Below are 22,364 nucleotides of genomic sequence, written 5' to 3'. Positions count from 1 at the left end.
TAAAGTGTCATCTATTCATTCTCTAACAAATGATTTGTCTGACATTTCTTTATACACTGAACAAATATAAACGAAACAACATGTAACATCTTGGTGCTATGTCTCATGAAATATTAAATTATCCCTGAAAATGTCCCTGTGCACAAAGCTTATTTTGCTCAAATTATACATCACTTTCAGTGGACATTTCTCCTTTATGATAATCAATGATTCAGTAAAATTGTTTTTGTTCAGTGTGTGTGTGTTTGCATTATACACACACAGTCGGAAAAAGTCTACACCAAGTTTTATGAACCACCTCCATGGAGAATCAATGTTCTATCATCAGATTTAATACACTGCAGATTTAATCTATCATCAGATCTATAATTTAATACACATCAGAACTCCGTGTGTCAAAATAGTATAAGAATTACTAGATCTCATAAAAAATGGTATGCAAACAATGATATTATCTTTCAATCATGCACATCATAAACAATATCTCATCCATGGACATCTTACAGTTAGCACATTGTTAATGCAACTTTCTTGGTAAGCCAAGGCAACAAAGGTGAATAAATAATTGTACTTAACCAAAATCCCCATCTGATAAGATCTTAACATTTATTAGTCAAAACACTGAAGAACTGGTTCATGTCCTGTCTCCTTTAAAAATTTAATTAGATCGTCTGGCTTCAGTCCCATCGTGGCTGCATTTGTCATTGGATGGAAGTAAACGAGCTCATGGCCTCCATTAACCAGGTCGCTGTCAAGGACCACATTTACCATATTGTCTTTGTCACAGAAGAGTGCCAGGGCTGTAGCACAGCCTTGGCTCACCTTCAGCTTATCCACCATGGCTGCCTCTTCAGCAAAGCGTAGGTTGCCACTGCCCAAACCTAGTTTCTTAGCCAGGTCGTTGAGGTTGACCACACGGTCATGGCGGACAGACACTAGCCACAGGCCCTTTTTTTTCTTGTCTTTCAGGAAGAGGTTCTTTGTGACTGCCCCACTGAGACCTTGTAGGTGCGGCATCATCTCTTCCACAGTGAATACCTATGAGAGGCAAAAAATAATTGCAGTTGTCAAATGTATACATTCAGTTTATGTACACACATTTATTAACAGCCCTCCTATGCTCCCTTGAAGGGTGTAAATGTTAAACACATAAAATGTTGGCGTGAATAATTTTGGTTTGGAATTACATTTGACATCACCTTCATTCACAACCAGAATCGAAATGAGGTAGTGTGCCTCAGGTAATTTTAGGGGCATATCACCTGCACTGATCTATGGTTCGCTTCAATGGGCAACAATCGGTAGGTTGACATTTCTTAAAACATTGGATTTTTCAAATGGCTAATAATTCACGATGGATCACCATGCTATTGCTTGTCCTGCAACGTGTCACCAAATATTGGTGCGAATCAGCTGTGAAGCGGGAATCTAGAAAAGGTGGTCATAGCCTTATACGAGCTGTACTATAAAACGCATATTATGAAGCAACTTTATTCGTCCTACAATCCTATCGTTTCCTTAATTAGGTAAATAGTCAACTCTCCTAATATGGTCCACCGTGTCGGTATTATATTCTATATTTGGGAAGGTAGTGTATTGAGATTCACCTGATGAGAGTCTCGACCTAATATCGGTACAGCCCCACACTCCTCCCACTCACAGTTGACAGTGGAAATGACGACATGGTGCATTAACTATATGCATCCGGTCGGCTAGCAGTTCCCTGTTTTAACTGTGATATCACCTGCTCGCCATGTTTAGATTAACCTGCATAAAAAATGGAAGTTCTGTACAGATTGAATAATATTCTCAGGTGGCATCTACTATGCTATTCATTTCAACCGTAGGTGAGGGGTCTTTAGAGTAATCTGCAGAAATCTAACAAACAATATAGCTAAAACAACATTTATAAAGTTGTATAGAGTTCCGTCATGCGCAATCACAGTTACATTTTCTGTCCTACCTGAAACATTCTACACATCGAATAAGCACAAACTAGTTCAAAGATTGACTATAGATAAAGTGAATGTGTGCCAGCCTTAACAACATCTGGTATATAGGTACACGGTCATCGTGCGACACTTAGTGGTGCTAAGCATGTAACACAGAAAACACGTATACAATCTTTTTCAAACGGTAATCTATGTGGAATTATGCATTAACTACTTAATCCAGTACATTACACCACTGTAGTATTGTGTTGTAGGAAATACTGGTCACAACTCGCAGTCACACGGAATGCTAGCTAATAAATGTACAGTTAAGCGACTTACCGGTGGATGGTCCACGCAGACAGTCTGAATATTCAGACTTTCCAAATACTTTTCCAACTCACATCGTAACTCGTGTATTGCCATTTTAATTATTTTTGAGAACTATACACGTTTTATTAAACAAATCTCAACACTTCCACATCCATACAGTTCCGTCTAAACCAACAACACGAGTATCACATTCAACTGCCGGAACTTAAAAATTCCCGAATGCCCAAAACGGTTTTTACGCAACGTCTCTACCGCTGCAACAAAACGCTTGCTTTACGTCAGTCTGTTACATCGGTATGACCGTGGGGTAGTTAGCATGGACTTGTTCATTATAGTTCCTGCCACATCAATTGGTTTTAGGTCAATTTTTTTGCCATGATGAAGACTTGGGTGTGTATATGGGGTCATTGTCATGCTGCATGATATAGGCTTAGTGTCAATATTTAACGGATTACTTTACATTCTTTAGAATTTTATTTCCTTAAATTACAGTGATTTTTCCATGTCCCAAGGCAGAAAGCATCCTCAGAATACTAGTGATGGGTCGTTCGCGAACTGTTCGTTCTTTTTGAACGAATCTTTTTGGTTAATTGTGATGCATGGTTCATCTCGAGATTCTAAGTAGGATCTTCGAATCTCGTTCATCGAAAGGAACGATGAACCATGATGCATGTCGATGATTCTAAATGTTCCAAAGTAAGAAACGTCAGCTAAAATAAATATGACAGTATGCTGTTATTCAGCTGCGATCATGTTTTTGTCACGTTCCTGGCCGTTGTTTCATTTATTAAATGTCCTCCGTTCTCCCTGCGCTTGTGTCCTATCCAACATCGTGACAGTTTTGTACAATAATTAACGCCCCCTGGCCTGCAGTCACAACTTTTTTTTGTATCTTCTAATAACACACAATGAACATGGTTTGTTGATGGCTGTAAACAATGATATGGTGTAGCATTTACTCTTAGATAGCAATAACAGTGGGACTACGGTTGCTTCCTAGTCCCAGCTTTATAACAAGTGTATCCCGACTTTTAGACGATGGTTTGAGGGTTGGTGGGGGAGGCTGACCCAAATGAATGAAACTAGTCGAGAGATTCGTTCTTATTACGGAACGATTCGAAAAGACCCAGTTTAGTAAAAGGAGTCGAACTTCCCATCACTACAAAACACTAGTATACTTTACCGCTGATATGGGGATCAATGCAGAAAATGAAATACTTCTGTTCATTTTACTAAATAAGCATCGGGAAATGTGTCAAAAATTTCTCCAACAAAAATTAACCAGCATTACACCTGAGCTAATAAAAGTTATAAAATCAAACAGTAACACTTAAGAGCTATCAAACTTTTATAGCATGTTATTCCCACTAATACTAATTGCTTTAACTTTTAGGACCAAAACATCAACAAGCACAGTGAACACTATTTAACATTCAATTAAAGGCAAAATGTCTAAAAACCCAGTTTTCCCAGTTTGGGGCCCAATAACAAATAACCCTCTGCAAACAGATTGGTTTCATTACCGATTTCATTCAGTGTCTGTTTAAAGAATCAAGTCAGTGATTGGTGGTGAAAACATTTTATTTACTCCAGTCCATTTGTTTACTTGTCCTCAGGTTTGTTGAAGCAGTAAGTGAGGCAGCACTTGCCACAATAGTGCCTATCAAAGTGGCTGGCCATGAACACACCAGCACCACACTCATCAGCTGGGCACTCGCGACGCAGACGGTGGATCTTGCCATTTTCATCAACCTGAGGAGACACCATGGAGGCCATAAGTACATAAATAAAAAACACTAATAAGTGGGACACAGCAAATATTCTGCAACTATTTTAAGCTCTGACAGGCCTCATTGATGAGGAATTCTTGATAGCATAGACAAGTCTGAATATTAATTTAAATCACCAGCCAATATTGAGCATTGTTTTTAGACAAGTTCTGGTGGGACATCCCAAATTTAACTCTGCTTAGAAACATTAACAGACAATTCTAATCTACTAAATCCATTCAATTAAGTCAGTGATAAATGGGTAAAGGTGCGATCTACCTTATAGTACTTCAGCACTGCAAGCTTGACCTTCTTCCTCTTGTGCTTGTTCTTCTTGGGAGTGGTGTAGGACTTCTTCTTCCTCTTCTTGGCACCCCCACGCAGTCTCAGCACTAAGTGCAGAGTGGACTCCTATAGGGATGGAGAAAAATAAAACTTGAGCATGGCAAATTAAATTGTTTAGGCTGTATTAAAATGTACTCCGAGCACTTGAATAAATGTTTCACTTTTATGCGAAGTTCATCAGTGTTCCCTTTGAGTAGCAATGGTTCACGGCTGCTAAAGCACAACATTCAATTTTGAAAAAAGGACCATGCAGACATAACGGGGACACTGCTCAGTAAATGGCTAATGCAGGAGTGGGAAAAGTTTTCCTTAAGGGTCTTTTTTTTTTTTTTTAAATGTACAATTTGTGAAAATCAATGGGATTAAGTTTCACAATCAGTCATGCTTTCAAACTAGCTGTAGATGTATAAGAGCGTTTAGCCCAAATAATATTATGACTATATTGCCCACTCCTGGTGAGTTAGGAAAACTTACTAGCATTAGAGCCAAAACTATTTGAGTCAGAACATCTTATTCAGGAAGATGTTACTAGATGGTAGTATATGCTAGATGCTACCATCTAGTAGACCGTACAGGACAATCAGTAAAGACACCTGGGGGGAAATCTACCCATAGACAAGAAACACTTCCCAGTTCCATGTACAGGACAGCCCACACTGCCATGTGAACACTGGTCACAATCCATCTTCTCTAAATAAGATTGTTAACAACAGTCAAATTAACCAACTGTATTCCAACAGTGTTTTAACTCACTTTCTGAATGTTGTAGTCAGACAGTGTGCGTCCATCCTCCAGCTGTTTACCGGCGAAGATCAACCTCTGCTGATCAGGAGGAATACCTGGAGGAAGAAATGGCCATGTTGAGTTCAGCTTTTCTGGAAGGCACTTAATGTCAATGTAATTCTATTACTCAAAGCCTGACAAATACACGGCTATTGTTTACCTTCTTTGTCTTGGATCTTAGCCTTGACATTTTCAATGGTATCTGAAGGCTCAACCTGCAAATAAATTAAACCGGTCAGTAAAACATTAGCGCTAGCAATTTGACTAGCAAGATGAAGATAACAGTTAAGACAACATATACAAGCAGTTGATGAACTGCATAACAGCTAAATGTAAAGAAATAATACGTTATTAAAATTAGATGGATAATATAGCTAGCCCAACGGACCAGTTCATTTACACGTGTACATGACATGGGTCCATGCCATCAAGATGCATAGGTATAACCACTTAGCATAATTAGCAGGCCAGAAAAGACCAGACGGAAAGCAATCAGTTACTAACAGCTAAATAACGCTTCCCGCGCCTGTTAATAAACATACACTAGTGCTTAGGGTAATAATACCCAGCACCACTGCAACGTGTTGAGTTTTTTTATTAGTTACCGAACTTGCTTTCTAAACCCATGCGCCGCTACTTGCGGTAGGGAACACAGACAGCATCACAAGAACACACCTCGAGGGTTATAGTCTTCCCCGTAAGGGTTTTGACGAAAATCTGCATCTTGGCGTTCAATCCACCTGCACAAAAAAAGTCTGAGTTTTATTTATGATTATATCTGCCAAAATATAATATATAACGTCATTATTAAGGTGAATAATTGCGTATAACAGAGAGCACGATCTTACCACAGTACCCCTGCTAATGGCGGATCATGAGAAGAGGGCTTTCCTAGCGTGCGACGGGGTTTTCTGGGCTAGTCTGCAGGGAGTAGTGGTCAAATACATGCCTGCTCAAAATACCCCTCCGTTGAAATAATTTACACCAATCATTGTATCATGTATTTATTGTTCTGTTTTCTTCCAAAATATATTTAATTATTTTTTATAGTTTTTAGATATCCGGTAATACAGAGCATTGAGGCAAAGTGTTGGCATACAATAATAGGGGAGTTGACGATCTTGGGACTGTGCATTCCCTGCATAGGCTGTCTTAAAATGTCCATAGCAACCTTCCTGTTTTAGCTAACTTGTTGTGGTCACGTCTCTACAACATGTCTGGATTGGATGATTGAAATTATGTTCTATGCAAGGAAAGTGAAAACCAAACAAAAGCATGTTTGGAGCTGAAAACGTTATCACAGAATCTGAAAAAATGACACCAATCAAATCTGCCAGAGACAGAGCTTTCTTAGAATCTCTTGGTGAATACATTCAACGTGAGAAGGAACGTCTGATGTGTCCAGTTGAGGGGCCTGATGAGCAACGTTACATCATTTACAGCTCTGCATTTGATAAGGTATGAAAATACAGCACCATATCTTCTTTGAACAATAAGGCACATATTCATCCTCCTACACATAGAACCTTATCAGATAGCAGAGGGTTGTAGCCTTGTATGTACATATCTCTTGCTTGTTTGATTTTTCCAGGTAATTGAGTATTCAACTGCATACAAAACACTCCTCACTGCCATCAAAAAAGAGTATGATGATTTCATTTGTGCCATAAAAAAGACTGACCGTGATGCCAAGCTGGTGCATGGGAAGCTAAAGGCAATGTTGGCCCAGCCCACCTCGCTTATGTACTGTCAAAGAAGAGCTGTCCAGCTTCAGGAAAGGCAAGAGAGTCAACTTCAATCTTTCAACATAGACACAATGCAGCCCCAAAGTAAAGCCCTAACAATATCTCTCTTTTCAGGATTGCCATAATTCAGAGAGACACTGCAGCGTTGCAAGCTGAGCTCAAGAGACTACAGGATTCGAGAAGAGACAAGAGATCATCATTGCATCAGGAGACCTCTGACTGCAAGACACGATGGCCTGTTGGGCAAATTCCAGGCATGGTCCTCCCCTACTGATCTTATGTTCCTGTTTTTGTACAAATAGTTTATTATAATGTATGATGGTAGTATATAATTTATTATCTGTGCTTAAATATTTTCTTCAGGTCTGACATTTGATGAGTCAATGAACCCAGCAGCTCTGGCGAAGCATTTAGAATACCTTGAGCGGAAACGAGCTAGCCTGCAGATTAAGAGGAAGAGCCAGTATGTGTCTGTTTCTGTCAAGGCTGATTTGGACAACAAAATGTGTTTTGCCATGGACCAGAGGGATGAGCTGGCAGTAGAGAATGAGAGACTCCAACTGCGGTGGGTCTTACTTTGCTCAAGGTTCACTGGCACAACTTATAATAGAAAACCAGTGAAGAGGCCTATATTGCTGTTGCTTAAGTCATCTGTTCCACTGGTTTTCTAGATACAAACAGATGACGTTTTTGAATGACTCCCTCATTTCCTGGGAACAGACAAGATGCAAAGTCCCCCTGCTTGACTTCCTCACTTCAAAATTGAAAAGTATATTTCATCTCAAAGGTATTTTACACTTCTTAAGCACATGGTGTATGTTATTGCTGTTAGTATAGTGCTTTCATTATGATCATCATGATAACATTGGCCTTTAACCTAAAATATATGAGAGCTTTTCATATATCTTTTACAATTATTTCCATGATTGATTTTTCGTTCTAGTGAGTGACACTGATTTTCCTGGCATAAGTGCAGCTGTGTTTGAAGAAGATGATCCCAGCAAAGTCAATGAATCTGAGCTCTTGGTGGATTACGTTGAAAGGTACTTCTGTTATTTTGTGATTTCTAGTGCTATACTCAGACTGAATGCGTATGTACAGATCATTCTAGTCCTATACTCAGACTGAATGCGTATGTACAGATCATTCTAGTCCTATACTCAGACTGAATGCGTATGTACAGATCATTCTAGTCCTATACTCAGACTGAATGCGTATGTACTGATCATTCTAGTCCTATACTCAGACTGAATGCGTATGTACAGATCATTCTTTTTTGCATTCTGTTTTTTTCTCCCTGCAGATTCATTGACCTATTTGAGGGAGGTGAATATGAGGCAGCAGCTTTCCATGCTGCCAAATCCCCGCATGGAGTATTGAGAAATATGGAGACAATGGAAAGGTTCAGAGGTGGACATCATCTATTTTACACAGTGGTCATAGTTTGTAGTGGTCCCTGTACACTCATAGCGTTGTGAAGTCTGAACCATAAAGTGATGGCATCCTATTAGACAGACATTACACTTGTACTTAAAATCTGTGATGCCTGTCTCCACACTCTAGCGGTAACAGTGTGTCCAGGCCAGGGGGAGCTACCCCCTCTACTCCTCTTCTTCCAGGCCCTCATGATTTCAGTGCATGCTGGGAAACAGCTGCCTGGGGAGATGCTGTCGGTGGAGGCTGTCCGGTGTGCCGTGCAGTACAACTGTTTAGAGCTGGTCACGTACTGGGTAACCCAGAAGAGGTCAGCATTTCATTAAAATATGATTGTCATGTAAAAATGTGATTGTGAAATAAGATTATTATGAGTCTCTTTGGTGTGTGCAGTGATACAGCTGGCCATGGCTATTGCATAATCCAGAGGAAAACAGTATTAGTAATATATATATATATGGACGTTAAAGTGTTAGAGTTCGAAGCTTGGTGTTTCTCCATAACCATCTCAGGCTAACGTACAGCGAGGCTCTGGGGGATGTGATCAGTGAGCGTGGCGGCGTAAAGCTGCCGACGTCCGACACGTGTCTTGCCCTTGCCCATATCATCTACAAGGCCTGCGGTGTGCTCAGGAAAGTCGCACTGTGCTTGTGCAAAAGAGGCATGACCAGCAGTGCCGTTGAGTGCATCTATCAGAACAAAGGCTTTACTGCAGGTAGGGAAACATTCTCATTTACAGGTATAATTCCCACACATCCTGTGTAGCATACAGTTCAGGGGACTCGGATGTGTTTCTGTGTTTGTGTGCAGACGACTGTCTGTTTGTGCTGAGGGCCAGTCCCAGTCTGGCCCTGCTCCAGGCATTGACTCAGCAGTATCAGGGACAGAATGCACTGCTTTCTGTGGGCTTTGCCTGTCATGCTCTGCTGAACTCTGACCTGGAAGACCTGGCCCTGCAGATGGTGGAGAATATACATTCAAGTGGACAGGGTAAGTAGTCGACACCCTTAAATAAGCACGGACACACGCATTAGCTGTGCTTGCTCGGGAAGTACACAGCCGAGCTTACCTGCGTTGCTGTTTTTCAGGTGCTTTGGAGAAGGTGATCCTGGATGATGCTGGATGTTCTGCGGAGAACTGGGTTGAGGTAGCGGGTCGCTGTGGGCAGAGGAAGAAACCTTTGCTAGCCCAGGAAATCTGCTCCATCCTGCTTTCTAAGACAGGGGCAAGCCTGTCCCCAAGCATATAGAGATGCCAGCTGGTGTAGCACATGTTCATGTGAAGATACAGTCACAAGAGGGCGCCCATGGGACAGATCCTTACCATCAGTCCAATACAGGCCTCCCACCCAGACCGGCCCAGTCATAACACACTGCATCATGCTGCTCATTGATCACAGACAGAAAATTTTACTTTGATTGCTGTCGTTGTGTCAAGTTCTCTATTATAAGCACTTATATGTTGTTAAATATATCTTGAACAGCGCCACACATCAACTAATAGTAGGTTTGTCAGGTAATCTTCAATATAATGTACTTTAAAGACGACTTATCATTTCAAACAGTTCAAGCCTTATATTACAAAATTGTTGCTACGTGTTTAGATTTAGATCAAAGGGGACTCTGACATCCCAAATAATTATTGACAAGCTCTGCAGACTATTGAATTTCTCTTTGGTAATTTCCTGGCTCCAGAAATCCACTGATGCTCATATTAGTCATCTTTCCCACAGAGATAAGACCTGATGGCTGCTCCCTGAGAGGTGTGTTATTATGTCACCATAAATACATGGTCACAATAGCAGATAGACTGGCAGCACAGTGGCCTACCTCTGACAGAGTGGGCCCATTGTCCCAGGGCATGACCAGGCTCAGTCACCCAGCCATGTTAGAACGAATTAAGCTTCCGCACAGCACAAACAACACCCATCAATAAACACAGCCTTCAGTTTCCCAGGCCACCGCCTAAGAAACACCAAGATACACTGGGCTGACTGTGCTTACGATCCCCACAGTAAATCAATTCTGCTCATGTCTGTTGGCGCATCGCTGGGTGTGTCTGTTTCATCCGCTAATGGGTTATAAATGGACTTGTGTGGTAGATGTCCTTGAATTTCATACTTATTCATACCCAGAGAGGATCCATTGTGGTATTGAAAACGCCTCTCATACAGACTTTGATTAGTATTTGCTAAAAGAAAAAAGTGTTGTGATTATCAATATAATTTATGCTGGTCACTCTCCAGGCACCAGAGCAGTTTGACCTTAACAATCCGTGCTGTTAGCCTTTTAAACATCAATAATTATAATGTTACAACAAAGACGCTAAGACCGTGTCAGACCGCAGACTGCGGGGGTGGCTGGTATCCAATGGAGACATTCTGCCGCCGAGGTTCAGGGAGAAAAAAGAGGGGGCTGGCAATAAGTAAATTAAGATGGAGAGAAAGATTCAGATATGGCATCCCTATTTAGTGAGAGTAACGAGCGGAGAGAAAAATACAGATCAAGAAAGAGAGGAACAAAGAGAGGGAGACTGAAAGGCAGGAAATGCTGGTGATAATGCTGAATCAGAGCCGCATGGCTCCACCCCTGCTGCTGTTATTGATCCCCTGCAGTAAGAAGAGCTGGATCTGGCCTGGCCTGCAGATGGCCCCACCGCTGACGCTGCGCCCAAGTCACCCTAGAGCTCTGCTTCCTCACCCGTGCCTAGTGTCCTGCCCTGTTGCCTACCTCAGCCGGGGTTTTCTGTGTCATGGGGTGTTGTATAACATGACAAGATACACAAGCATAAAACCAGCGCAGTCAGAAGAGGAAGGGACAGGCAAACGGGTCATAGGGGACATCATTCATAATGTAATGTAATGTATATACAGTGCTTAAGTGTGTTTGTTTGTCAATAGGCAAATACAGATGTAGATTTGATCCCACCCCTGAGCTTCTTTAAACCCCTCCCACCCATCTCTGTAGACCCTCTTATGGTTGTCCAATGCCGTATATTGCATTTGTCAACTATGCTCAGATTTTTTTTTACATGGAACTCAAACCTTTCTAATTGCATATTATAAATAGATTATTATGTTGATTTAGACTTGCCCACTGACTTTAGATGTATCTGTGCAAGCAGCCTGGATTTTACTATCCGAAGTCGATTTCTAGATTGCAAAAACAATGTAACCATTCTGATTGTTCCTGGAAACTGATGGGTTGTGTAATAGCCAGAACAGACTTGGATAACAAAGTGTTAGGGACACTTATCATTGGATTTGATCTTTAGTTAGGGAAGTACACAGCAGACACAGAGCAGTTAAGGATTCCAGTTTGAATCAAACATGACATTCCAAGCATTTCAGTGGAACAGCTCTTTAACCAGGGACATTCATCTCATTTTAACAGTTGAGTGGTGTTATTTTGCCTTCATATTATGGAAATATTATAAAAGAGAGGAAGATCATGTACATTTGACTGGACTGGGCCTTTAAAGAAATTGTTCCCTGCACCAGCCAGCCTGTCAGAACCTGTCAGGCTTTTACATCTGTATATTCCAGCTCCAGCGTGTTTCTTGTCTACTAGAGTGTGGCACAGATATGGGCCATCTCCCCAGCCTGGGCTGTTTATGTGAATAGACAGCCATGTGTAGCACACAGCCTCTGGTCAAGATAGAGCTCAGTGCAGTAGTGAATGAGGGCAGGCGTTCCTCATTTCTCACATTCTTTTGTCCAGACAGTGTAAGCAGCGGTGTGACTTACTTTTATGCCTTTTTGAAATAGTTTGATTCTTCTTTAATGGTATTGCTAGTGGAATGAGGTTACGGTTTTAAAAAGAATATGGTCGGGAAAAATAGCTGCGTCAAGCCTATTATTTCTTAACTGTGACATGACCGTGTTGCACATTTGTACGTGGGAAGATTAATCTCTGGATTACACAGTGCTTCGCACTTCCTATTGTTGCTTCCTGGGTTGACTGTGTATATTTAGCTCTGTTGTAGTGCCTTGTCCAGTTTGTTGATATTTCCATGGATTAAAGCAGTGCCACATTAGGTTTGCAGCAGGAATGGAAAATTCTTCATTGATTTCCAGTATGACAGATGGGGCAGAGGGACTGCTTTGTTGTGCAGCTGTCTTCAGTAAATTGGGACCAAATATCTACTCTGCAGGGTTGGTGTATGTGCAACACAGCAAATAGATTAGGGTCAGAAATACTTGTCTCAAATAAAACAAGATAAACCTTTGTGTCAGGATCAATAACGAATGTCAAATTCTGCGGCACCAGTGATGAGACTCTCTTTAAATGTTGTTCAGAATGTTACATTTACAGTTCAGCAAAGTTCTTGGATCTTATTGTGCGTTTAACACCTGAAACATGACCGTTCTCTGTCAGAAAAATAAGGCTGGGTGTTTGTCATAAAAACCAAAACACGATCTACTTTGTAATTACATTGTGGGTTTAATCTCAAGGGAATGGCATCCAATCCAGCCTGTGTTATGGAATTAAAATGCCCGTAGGCTTCAAAGACAAATCATGAAAAAAATTTGCAAAGGCTTTTGCCATTTCTACAAAATTAACACTGAACTGGAGAAACTGCTTTTAATAAGTCATAATAAATGCAATTAAGTAGGGAAAACTCATTTATGATCGTAATTATACTTTGCAGTATTCTTTGTTTTGAGTCCCAGAGGAGAGGCGCTTGTTGTGTTTTTTCAGGAATGTTACATAAGTGTTTCCTCTTTCACTTAATGGTGCTGTAAATTCCGGTGGCCTTCTCCTGTAAAAAAACAAGAACAGGATGCTTTTAGGACAGTATATGGATGCATAGTAACATTATACAGTAGTTGGAGGTTCCACCCTGGGGGGAACTTCTGTTTTTTTGGGGCGTATTTACAGTGCATTCGAAATATTAAGCCTTAACTTTTTACACATTGTGTTACATTACAACGTTCTTCTAAAATTGATAAAATCAATCAATTGAAAATAGATTATTTTACTCATCAATCTACACACAATACCCCTTAATGACAAAGTAAAAATAGGTTTTTAGAACTTTTCACATTTGCATACGTTTTCATGCCCTTTTGATCAGTACTTTCTGAAAGCACCCTTGGCAGTGAAAACAGCCTTGAGTCGTCTAGGGAATGACGGTACAAGCTTGGCACACCTGTATTTAGGGAATTTCTTGCGTTCTTCTCTGCAGATACTCACAAGCTCTGTCAGGTTTGATGGGGACTGTCGCAGCACAGCCATTATCGGGTCTCTCCAGTGATTTTGCATTGTGTCCGGGCACTGGCTTGGCTAGTTGACATGGCTGTGTGCTTAGGGTTGTTGTCCTGTTGGAACAACGACTTGTCTGCACTTAGCTCCCGGTCATCTTTCCCCTGATACTGACTGGCCTACCTATGCCGCTGTGGCGATGATATTGGCCAGGTGGTGAGCCGTGCCTGGTTTCTTCAAGACATGACTCATTTAGGCCAAAGAGTTGGTTTCATCTGCCCAGAGAATCTTGTTTCTCTTGGTCTGAAAGTCCTTTAGGTGCCTATTGGCAAACTCCATGCGGGCTGTCGTGCCATTTACTGAGCAGTCGCATCCATCTGGCCACTCTACCATAAAGGTTTGATTGAATTTCCCTACTTAAGTGCTGCTGAGTTGGACAAAATCACATCTTGGAAGGATGGTTAAGGATCTCAAGGATAATCAGCGAAAACAGGATACACCTGAGCTCAGTTTTATGTGTCATATACAGTATCTCACAGAAGTGAGTACACCCCTCACATTTTTGCAAATATTTGAGTATATCTTTTCATGTGACAACAATGAAGAAATTACACTTTGCTACAATGTAAAATGTAGTGAGTGTATAACAGTGTAAATTTGCTTTCCCCTCAAAATAACTCGACACACAGCCATTTATGTCTAAATTGCTGGCAACAAAAGTGAGTACACCCCTAAGTGAAAATGTCCAAATTGGGCCCAATTAGCCATTTTCCCTCCCCGGTGTCATGTGACTCGTTAGTGTTGCAAGGTCTCAGGTGTGAATGGGGAGCAGGTGTGTTAGATTTGGTGTTATCGCTCGCACACTCCCTCATACTGGTCACTGGAAGTTCAACATGGCACCGCATGGCAAAGAACTCTCTGAGGATCTGAAAAAAAGAATTGTTGCTCTAAATAAATATGGCCTAGGCTATAAGAAGATTACCAAGACCCTCAAACTGAGCTGCAGCAGGGTGGCCAAGACCATACAGCGGTTTAACAGGACAGGTTCCACTCAGAACAGGCCTCGTCATGGTCGACCCATAGACTGTATATATAATGGACGACGCCCTTTCGCTCTTTTCCATTGGTGAAAAATGAAGCCACCAGTGTCCTGATACGGCGCTGACATCTTGGACTTGCGTCTGCGCAGATAGCGATCTTGGGACCAGTTCTGCGCAGTAGTTATGCGCAGTAGCGAGAAGGAAGTAAAGCCCTAAAGCCGCGAAATCAACGGCCCCACCCCTGTGCCCCGCCCTCACTCTCCCTTGCAGAATGCGCATACCGTAATCAATCGCAAGTCCAAGTACAGTACAACCTTTGCTTGTTAAACCTAGACGATATGTTATAGCCTAACTTACATCATGTTTAACCTTAATTTAGAATAGGCATAATACAAAAATAATTGGTAACTTCTAGCTAACGATCACCTGCTAGCTATTAACATGGCTATTAACGAGGCTTGTTGTCTTTTAGCTAACGTTAGCTAGCCCATTACATTTATTTACTAATTAAATAGCTTATAAATTTAACTTACCGAAAAAAATTCAAAGATCGATTGGAAATGCCAGATCGGTTAGCACAATGTACTGCAGAACAACCCATTATGTCCGTGTGAAATTATAGAAATTTAGAGATTAAATGTAAAGTTCCAATCTCCTCAGTCCTCCGAAGATTCAGTGGCTCCTCGGCTCAGATAGCTGTCAATCACAGCTGTGAATCACGACGTCACACCACCGTTTTTAGAGCATTAAATAACTAACTAAAAACAAACTTATTTTAAAAACAAACTCTTGAATTTACATTAGGGTGATACAAACTACAGTAAATGACAGAAACCAGCTTCGGAAAAAATATATTTGAAGGGTAATTTAATTGTTTAGTTGGTCTCGCGTCCCATTGAATAACATGGGGAGGGCGGGATTTATGACCTATACTGGGACCACTCACCAGGGGGCGATCGAGACGTTTTGGCTTCACTTTTCAGGGCTTGTGCGGCACGCTTGGGTTGACCAAAGAAGCTGAGTGCACGTGCTCAGCGTCATATCCAGAGGTTGTCTTTGGGAAATAGACATATGAGTGCTGCCAGCATTGCTGCAGAGGTTGAAGGGGTGGGGGGTCAGCCTGTCAGTGTCAGACCATAAGCCGCACACCGCATCAAATTGGTCTGCATGGCTGTCTTCCCAGAAGGAAGCCTCTTCTAAAGATTATACACAAGAAAGGCCGCAAACAGTTTGCTGAAGACAAGCAGACTAAGGACATGGATTACTGGAACCATGTCCTGTGGTCTGATGAGACCAAGATAAACGTATTTGGTTCAGAGGGTGTCAAGCGTGTGTGGCGGCAACCAGGTGAGGAGTACAAAGACAAGTGTGTCTTGCCTACAGTCAAGCATGGTGGTGGGAGTGTCATGGTCTGGGGCTGCATGGGTGCTCAGTTCATTGAGGGAACCATGAATGCCAACATGTACTGTGACATACTGAAGCAGAGCATGATCCCCTCCCTTTGGAGACTGGCCGCAGGGCAGTATTCCAACATGGTAACGACCCCAAACACACCTCCAAGAAGACCACTGCCTTGCTAAAGAAGCTGAGGGTAAAGGTGATGGACTGACTAAGTATGTCTCCAGACCTAAACGCTATTAAGCATTGGGAGGGCATCCACAAACGGAAGGTGGAGGAGCGCAAGGTCTCTAACATCCACCAGCTCCATGATGTCATCATGGAGGAGTGGAAGAGGACTCCAGTGGCAACCTGTGAAGCTCTGGTGAACTCTGTGCCCAAGAGGGTTATGGCAGTGCTGGAAAACAATGGTGGCCACACAAAATATTTGGGCCCAATTTGTAAATTTTCACTTAGGGGTGTACTCACTTTTGTTGCCAGCGGTATAGACATTAATGGCTGTGTGTTGAGTTATTTTGAGGGGACAGAACATTTACATTCACTGTTATACAAGCTGTACACTCACTACTTTACATTGTAGCAAAGTGTCATTTCTTCAGTGTTGTCACATGAAAAGATATAATCAAATATTTAGAAAAATGTGAGAGGTGTACTCACTTTTGTGGGATATATGTCATTGTCGTTAATCAGCCTGAGCTGACCTTTAAATTCATGATTTTCTTAAAAGAAAAAAATCTGTGATCAAGAAATAATATAGATTTTGATAATATAGACACCATTATTTGCATTAGTTACTTTGAGCTCCTTCCCTTGCCACGATGACTCTCTTAGTCTTCTCCAAAAATGTTTGATGAGGTGGGAGAATGAGGTGTATTCGAATTCCTCGAATACAGAAATGCTCCAGATCCTTCAGAGTCCTAAATTCTCACTTGTGGATTCTCAACCTCAGCTCTCCCCATGTGGAATTTAGGTCAGTGGACTGTGATGGCAATTGCAAAAGTTTAATCCTGTGGTCAGTGAACCAGTTTAGGTGGATTTGAAAGTCCTTATCCTGCTGGAAGATCCAACAACGACCCAGTTTTTGCCTCCTGGCAAAAGCAGACATGTTTTGGCCAAAATCTCGCATTTGGGAGTAAAACAGCCCCACAACATCACAGATTAGGTCTTAGGTCTTTTTATGCCAAACTCTCCTCTGGTTTTTGATGCAGAACTGTTCAATTTTAGTCTCAATAGACCATAGAACCTGGTTCCAAACAAAGTTCCTGGTTCCAAACTGACATTCAGCAAAAAGACAGCAGTGGTTTTCCTCTGCCAAACTTTCCATATAGCATCTGTTGGCATGAACATGACTTCTAATTATAGTTTTGGAGACTTGTTGACCCAAAGATGTAATCAACTATTGCAATTCTCCAACTTTGATCCTTCGAGATTTGTTTTAAATACACATGCGTCCTCTTCGAGGCATATTCACATTATTCTTGAGTGTAAGATAAAGCCGAAAAACAACAATGATAATTTTTTTTACGGCCCTTTTAATTCATATTCATCTAGGATGCCAATAATTCTCAAAGGTGCTATGTATTCTCTGGTCTGTGCTGGGTTGGCCTGGTGGGGACTCAGATGGTTGGCAGACTGTTTCATCCTATGACTCAGATGGTTGGCAGACTGTTTCATCGTGTGACTCAGATGGTTGGCAGACTGTTTCATCCTATTACACATTCTTCTTGGCCAGCAGCCGTCTCACTGCAGCAGTCAGAGTTCAAGGAATTATGGCGTTATGGTTATTCTGCATTTTGTTTGGAGAGACGTGTGGGCCAAGAAAAGTATTGTATATTGACGAGGGAATTTAAAGCATTCACCACTGACCATCAGTCCCTTGTTCACACACACACAGACAAACATGTATGCACAAAGACACTGATTATAATCAGCCATCACTTCCTTTTTAATGAACATTCTGTTGCTTCCTGTCTCATGCACTCAGTATTTACTTTACACTTCTAGAGGAAAAACAACAGTATCCATCCTTCTTTGTTGATCTCTCATTAGCTCTTACAGACACAAACATATTCAGTCTCATTGCTGAGAACAGACTAAGAAAACAGCCTAACATCAAATGCAACAACTGGGTCAAATTCATAACTGAAAATGTTCAATGTTCTTCAAATAATACTTTGTTTATTGTGTTCTTTTAATTATTTACAAGATTTTGACAAACTTGAAATTCAGTATTTTAATTGTCAATAAGACAAAACAAACACAGAGGCCATTGAAACAGCTACGATAGAGGAACAGTCCTGGAAGTTCTGATGCAACACCGCTGTGACTGTCATCAGAGTTATTGTGAGAGTAGAACAGGTGGAGTTAATCCGAGTTCTGAACCAAGGAGCCAAACAATGTGGCAAATCCTTCTTGTCCTCCATCCTGAAGTGAAGCCATGCTAAAATGGTCAGGCCACCTTCATCTGACTCATCAATAAAACACAGTGGTGTTACTATACCAATCCACCTGGAGCAGAGCCAGATTATTAAAATGACTATATCATCCGGTACTAGAATGCACCAAAACAATAGTAAAAGTGCCGCACAGTGACCTTTTATCTACCCAAATGCTGTATTTTATATTGATACTATACAACATACAAAATGTCTAATATGCTGTTATATCTCGTTGTGTTCCTAATGTATTGTATATGCTCACTCTGAATTGTTTAAATGATATCTAATTTCCTTTCTCTGTTTTATTTCTGTAATCATCATGTGCAGGCTCTCTGATTACTATCTCTGTATATCCTGGAGGTATGACTAAGCTGTCTGTGCGTCTGCTGGTGACTGATGATTTCACCTCTAAAGCCATTCCAGGCCATATTTAATAACAGCGAGGTAAAAATACTGCAACAAAGATATTCAAAGGCGATGGAGTCACACCAGATAGAAGTAGTTGGAACCTGCCAACATACATCCAACATGCTAAGTGCTAACCAGGCAACACACCACCACCAGGACCTTGGTATCACTGCCGGTAAAGCCAATGTGAACAACATCATGTATGTCCTACTAGACAATCTGTGATTTATGATTGTATCTGACCTATGACATGGTAAATCATTTGCATGAGATCACATCTTGTTCTAGGGACATTGTTCATATTAACATAACCGGAATACAGCCATGGATTTAACAGCCCTTTTAGCTGTAAATGTATCGGCCATTTTAATTGGAAGTTTGCCACCCTAGTCCTGCCTATGCCAGAATATGTTGGATTGAAGGAGGTGCCACATGTCTTCACCATTTAAAACAAAGCCTCAAGTCTAGCCAGGCGTGTGGTGCTGGCACCCCTCTCTCTCACACCTGCTCTGAGGATTAGCCCCTAATGCCGGGGCAATGCCCCTCTTCAGCCTGACCTACTGTGATTGCACATTACCACTTTGGTAGGGTTTTATTTCATTAGGCGGAGTTATATTCAACATTTTTAGTCTGACATATGTAATTGTGTTTGTTTGCCCAGTCTTGAGGCATAGTTACGTAATTCAATTAAATTCTAAATCTGTTCTCTTCAGAGGAACTCCAACTGTAGTTGTAATGTCTTGGTAAAAACAGACTGTATAAATAAATTTTTTCAGGTAATGTCAACCAAATAATTCAGTGTAATTGGTTTGATTCAACATGGAAAACAAAAAATAAGGAAATAGTATTTTTATTCCTAAATCCATTGACACAATGACAATTTACTTGTCAATTTCATGTCTAATTGAAGTTAACAGAAAATGCAGCTGAATATCAATCTGATGTCTTTGATTCAATATAACCACATTCTAAACATGTTATTTTCACTGAATGAGGCATATTTTTATGGGGAAGATTTGATATTTTAGCCTTTTGTTTTGTAATGGAAGGTGACATAAAAGATTCAGGGGTGCATGTACAGTCAAGTGAATGTACAGTATGCATGAGATGACTGGACTTTATGTATATAGTATTAGAAAATGTGAAGTGAATTAAGCACAGAGATACTGCTATTCTGACTCAGACCATGAAGGCATTGTTTGAACATGAGATGCAGCAGTTGATACCCATAGTAATGACTTCACTTCAGTGAGATCATCATGACACCCATCATTTCCCAATCCCAACCTTTGTTGAGGGAAGGTCCTTGTGACCTGGGCCAGGGGGCAGAGAGAATTGGGAGAGACATCACACATGCCACAGATAGTCTAGTGGTTGTTAGATGACAAGGGAAATCATCTGTTTTTGTGCCCTTGAGCAATGCACTTCGCCCTAAGATTGTCTGCTAAATTACTAAAAAGGTCACATTTATGTGAAGTACATAGCAGCTACATTGTTTAAAAAGATACACAATTGATAAGTGTTACATCAACACCACAGCAAGGGGACATAGGTCATGTGACTATAGAACGGTATCCAATTCAATGACAACTCATATGAAGGATTGTAACTACAAAACACATGACACAGGCACAAGACCATTTCTCAACATCCTCTGTTCAACAAGCTCTTTCGAAATAAAGGTCCATATCTGACAGGCAGACATATTTTGATCACTTTTGCCAAACACAAATCTTGCTTCACAGTATAAAAATTAGAAAGGGCCCTCTTGAAAATATGATGTTGTAGCTGGTTGCCTTAAGGATCACTACAGTCAGGTATACCATAGGCCCCTGCTGTAAAAAGAGGTCCCTGTGGCTCAGAATGGGAAATGTCTCTGACAGTCATGAGCTGCAGCTGTGAGACTGATTTTAGAGTAGCCAGCCACACTTGAGAGCTCTAGGAGAGGCATGCAGGCTTTTTCTGGCTCCCTATCTTCTCTACTTTCAGCACCAGGTCTCATTCCTCAGATTTCAGATGCATTGGAAGACTCCTGTATTGCAATCACGCATAGGTTGACACTCCAGAGCGTGGGACTCTGTGCAAAGCATACAGTAGATGTTAAAGGGTGCTTCCAGATGGTGCAACTGTAAAGTCCATGCCTTGCAGTACCACTATATCATTATGTCCTGGAGAACAAACTAGAAATTGGAAGGAGAGAAAAACAGGGATGAACAAATGAAGGCATAGATGTTAAGCTGAACAGTTTTTTAGTTAATTCCTCTTTCTTATTTGACGCAAAAACGGCTTCAGCACATACTATTTCAGCTGCACAGAATAGCCAGCCACCCTGTATCCCACTTCACTTGACTATGAAGCTAGACAGGAGCGGTCCTTGAATGAGACATCAGATACTATTGGAAGTCATGGCGGTGGACCAGTAGAGGACAATATTTCCTCTGGTCTGAAGTTCAAATCCCAATGCCCAACGGCAAGGGATGGGACATTGGCCTGCTCCTTTCTTTATATTTTAATGTCTGTATATTTTAACATTTTGTTTTTAGATGTATTGTGTAATGCATATGCTACTTCATCATTCATTGTATTGTTCTTAGAAAATGAAAGAGATGTCTGGAAGCATCACTGTGAAAACTATTTGAAATAGCGGGCAGGGTGGTTTGAAACATTGAAGCATGCTCTATGTTATACAAAAAGGTTTTTACAAGTGGGAGGCATTGCCATATACTGTACCTAAAAGTCGCAGCAAGGCCAATTATTTCAGACGGAGCATTTTTTCCTGAGGGTTTTTGAATGTGCAGCTGGAGTTAACCTTCAGCCTCACTTTACACACATAAACACACACACAATCATATTAGCAATCCTTAACCTTGTGGAGACACAAAAAGTTATTCCAAGGATATCACCCCGAACTCCGAACCCTAAATTTAACCAAACTTAAAAACCCTTAAAACCCTTTCCCTCATTGTAACTTTTACCCTAAATCTAATACCTAAGTTGGAAATAGCTTTTACTCATACACACAGAAACACTTTAACATGACCTTTCTGGACTAATGTGATTTTGAATTAAAAAACCTATTTCCCACAGCCTTAACCCCTACACTTAAACTCAATAACATATCTTTAAACCTAACTTTAACCCTAAATATAGCCCATAACATTTTCAATATATTTACTCGCACATCCACCCTTGTGAGCTTTCAAAGCAATAGTAACAGGTCAAACTTCATTTTCAGATTTGGATCTGAGATTCCTCAAAGAGGGCGGCAATCATGGCCATGCGGAAGGTGATTTGGAATGTCATGGGGGCGGGGGGTGAGACCTGTTTCATGGCCCTCCAATACCCCTGATTCCCATAGCTGTGAGTGTGTGTAGGGTGCTGCTGCATACCTTTAGTTCGCCAAGGAGATCTAGATTTTGCAGTAATTCAAGAGCTGGCCAACAGGTTAAAGTCACACCCTAAGCACATTGTGAATCCAGTATGTCCCAAATTAGGACATATAACTACAAAAACAACATGGGAATTCCTTGTAAGAA

The 22,364-nt window shown here is 41.1% G+C and overlaps 3 protein-coding genes across 5 annotated transcripts; 1 reads left to right on the top strand and 2 right to left on the bottom strand.

The window, feature by feature from the left end:
* Positions 1-270: 270 nt before the first annotated feature.
* zgc:64201 (prolyl-tRNA synthetase associated domain-containing protein 1) lies at positions 271-2,530 on the bottom strand. Of its 2 annotated transcripts, none has more exons than XM_010869834.4 (2): positions 2,274-2,530; positions 271-1,038 (listed from the first exon to the last, which is right to left on the bottom strand). In XM_010869834.4, exons 1-2 carry the CDS (start codon positions 2,355-2,357, stop codon positions 610-612), a joined length of 513 nt encoding a protein of 170 aa, XP_010868136.2. In that variant the 5' UTR covers positions 2,358-2,530; the 3' UTR covers positions 271-609. The 2 variants fall into 2 exon arrangements, with proteins under 2 accessions (XP_010868136.2, XP_019903240.2); XM_020047681.2 differs by lacking the exon at positions 2,274-2,530 and adding an exon at positions 1,608-1,706.
* A 1,297-nt stretch (positions 2,531-3,827) lies between these two features.
* rps27a (ribosomal protein S27a) lies at positions 3,828-6,078 on the bottom strand. The gene is made up of 6 exons (XM_010869833.3): positions 6,010-6,078; positions 5,837-5,901; positions 5,322-5,376; positions 5,132-5,217; positions 4,313-4,444; positions 3,828-4,016 (listed from the first exon to the last, which is right to left on the bottom strand). Exons 2-6 carry the CDS (start codon positions 5,882-5,884, stop codon positions 3,867-3,869), a joined length of 471 nt encoding a protein of 156 aa, XP_010868135.1. The 5' UTR covers positions 5,885-5,901; positions 6,010-6,078; the 3' UTR covers positions 3,828-3,866.
* Positions 6,079-6,165: 87 nt separating this feature from the next.
* Positions 6,166-12,720, top strand: LOC105010515 (clathrin heavy chain linker domain-containing protein 1). 2 transcript variants are annotated; one of them, XM_010869832.4, is made up of 11 exons: positions 6,166-6,619; positions 6,837-6,940; positions 7,021-7,160; positions 7,270-7,471; positions 7,578-7,693; positions 7,850-7,949; positions 8,210-8,316; positions 8,470-8,650; positions 8,853-9,055; positions 9,151-9,330; positions 9,429-12,720. In XM_010869832.4, the coding sequence occupies exons 1-11, from the start codon at positions 6,437-6,439 to the stop codon at positions 9,587-9,589; spliced, it is 1,677 nt and encodes a 558-aa protein (XP_010868134.2). In that variant the 5' UTR covers positions 6,166-6,436; the 3' UTR covers positions 9,590-12,720. The 2 variants fall into 2 exon arrangements, with proteins under 2 accessions (XP_010868134.2, XP_010868133.2); XM_010869831.4 differs by having other exon boundaries at positions 6,753-6,940.
* Positions 12,721-22,364: the final 9,644 nt, after the last annotated feature.

Source organism: Esox lucius, chromosome 6 (genome assembly GCF_011004845.1).
Source record: "Esox lucius isolate fEsoLuc1 chromosome 6, fEsoLuc1.pri, whole genome shotgun sequence".
NCBI lineage: Eukaryota > Metazoa > Chordata > Actinopteri > Esociformes > Esocidae > Esox > Esox lucius.
Note: the sequence above shows the minus strand (reverse complement) of the source record. Positions and strands in the feature narration are given on the sequence as shown.

What these genes read in the sequence shown, in the direction of transcription:
- zgc:64201 (XM_010869834.4), bottom strand. Translation starts at nt 2,357, where the DNA reads ATGGCAATACACGAGTTACGATGTGAGTTGGAAAAGTATTTGGAAAGT. An exon ending in TCTGCGTGGACCATCCACCG is followed by an intron (nt 1,039 to 2,273) that starts GTAAGTCGCTTA and finishes TGCCTCTCATAG; the next exon opens with GTATTCACTGTGGAAGAGAT.
- rps27a (XM_010869833.3), bottom strand. Translation starts at nt 5,884, where the DNA reads ATGCAGATTTTCGTCAAAACCCTTACGGGGAAGACTATAACCCTCGAG. An exon ending in TAAGATCCAAGACAAAGAAG is followed by an intron (nt 5,218 to 5,321) that starts GTAAACAATAGC and finishes TTCTTCCTCCAG; the next exon opens with GTATTCCTCCTGATCAGCAG. An exon ending in CAGTGCTGAAGTACTATAAG is followed by an intron (nt 4,017 to 4,312) that starts GTAGATCGCACC and finishes GTGTCTCCTCAG; the next exon opens with GTTGATGAAAATGGCAAGAT.
- LOC105010515 (XM_010869831.4), top strand. Translation starts at nt 6,437, where the DNA reads ATGTTTGGAGCTGAAAACGTTATCACAGAATCTGAAAAAATGACACCA. An exon ending in ACAGCTCTGCATTTGATAAG is followed by an intron (nt 6,620 to 6,752) that starts GTATGAAAATAC and finishes TGATTTTTCCAG; the next exon opens with GTAATTGAGTATTCAACTGC. An exon ending in TACTGGGTAACCCAGAAGAG is followed by an intron (nt 8,651 to 8,852) that starts GTCAGCATTTCA and finishes TAACCATCTCAG; the next exon opens with GCTAACGTACAGCGAGGCTC.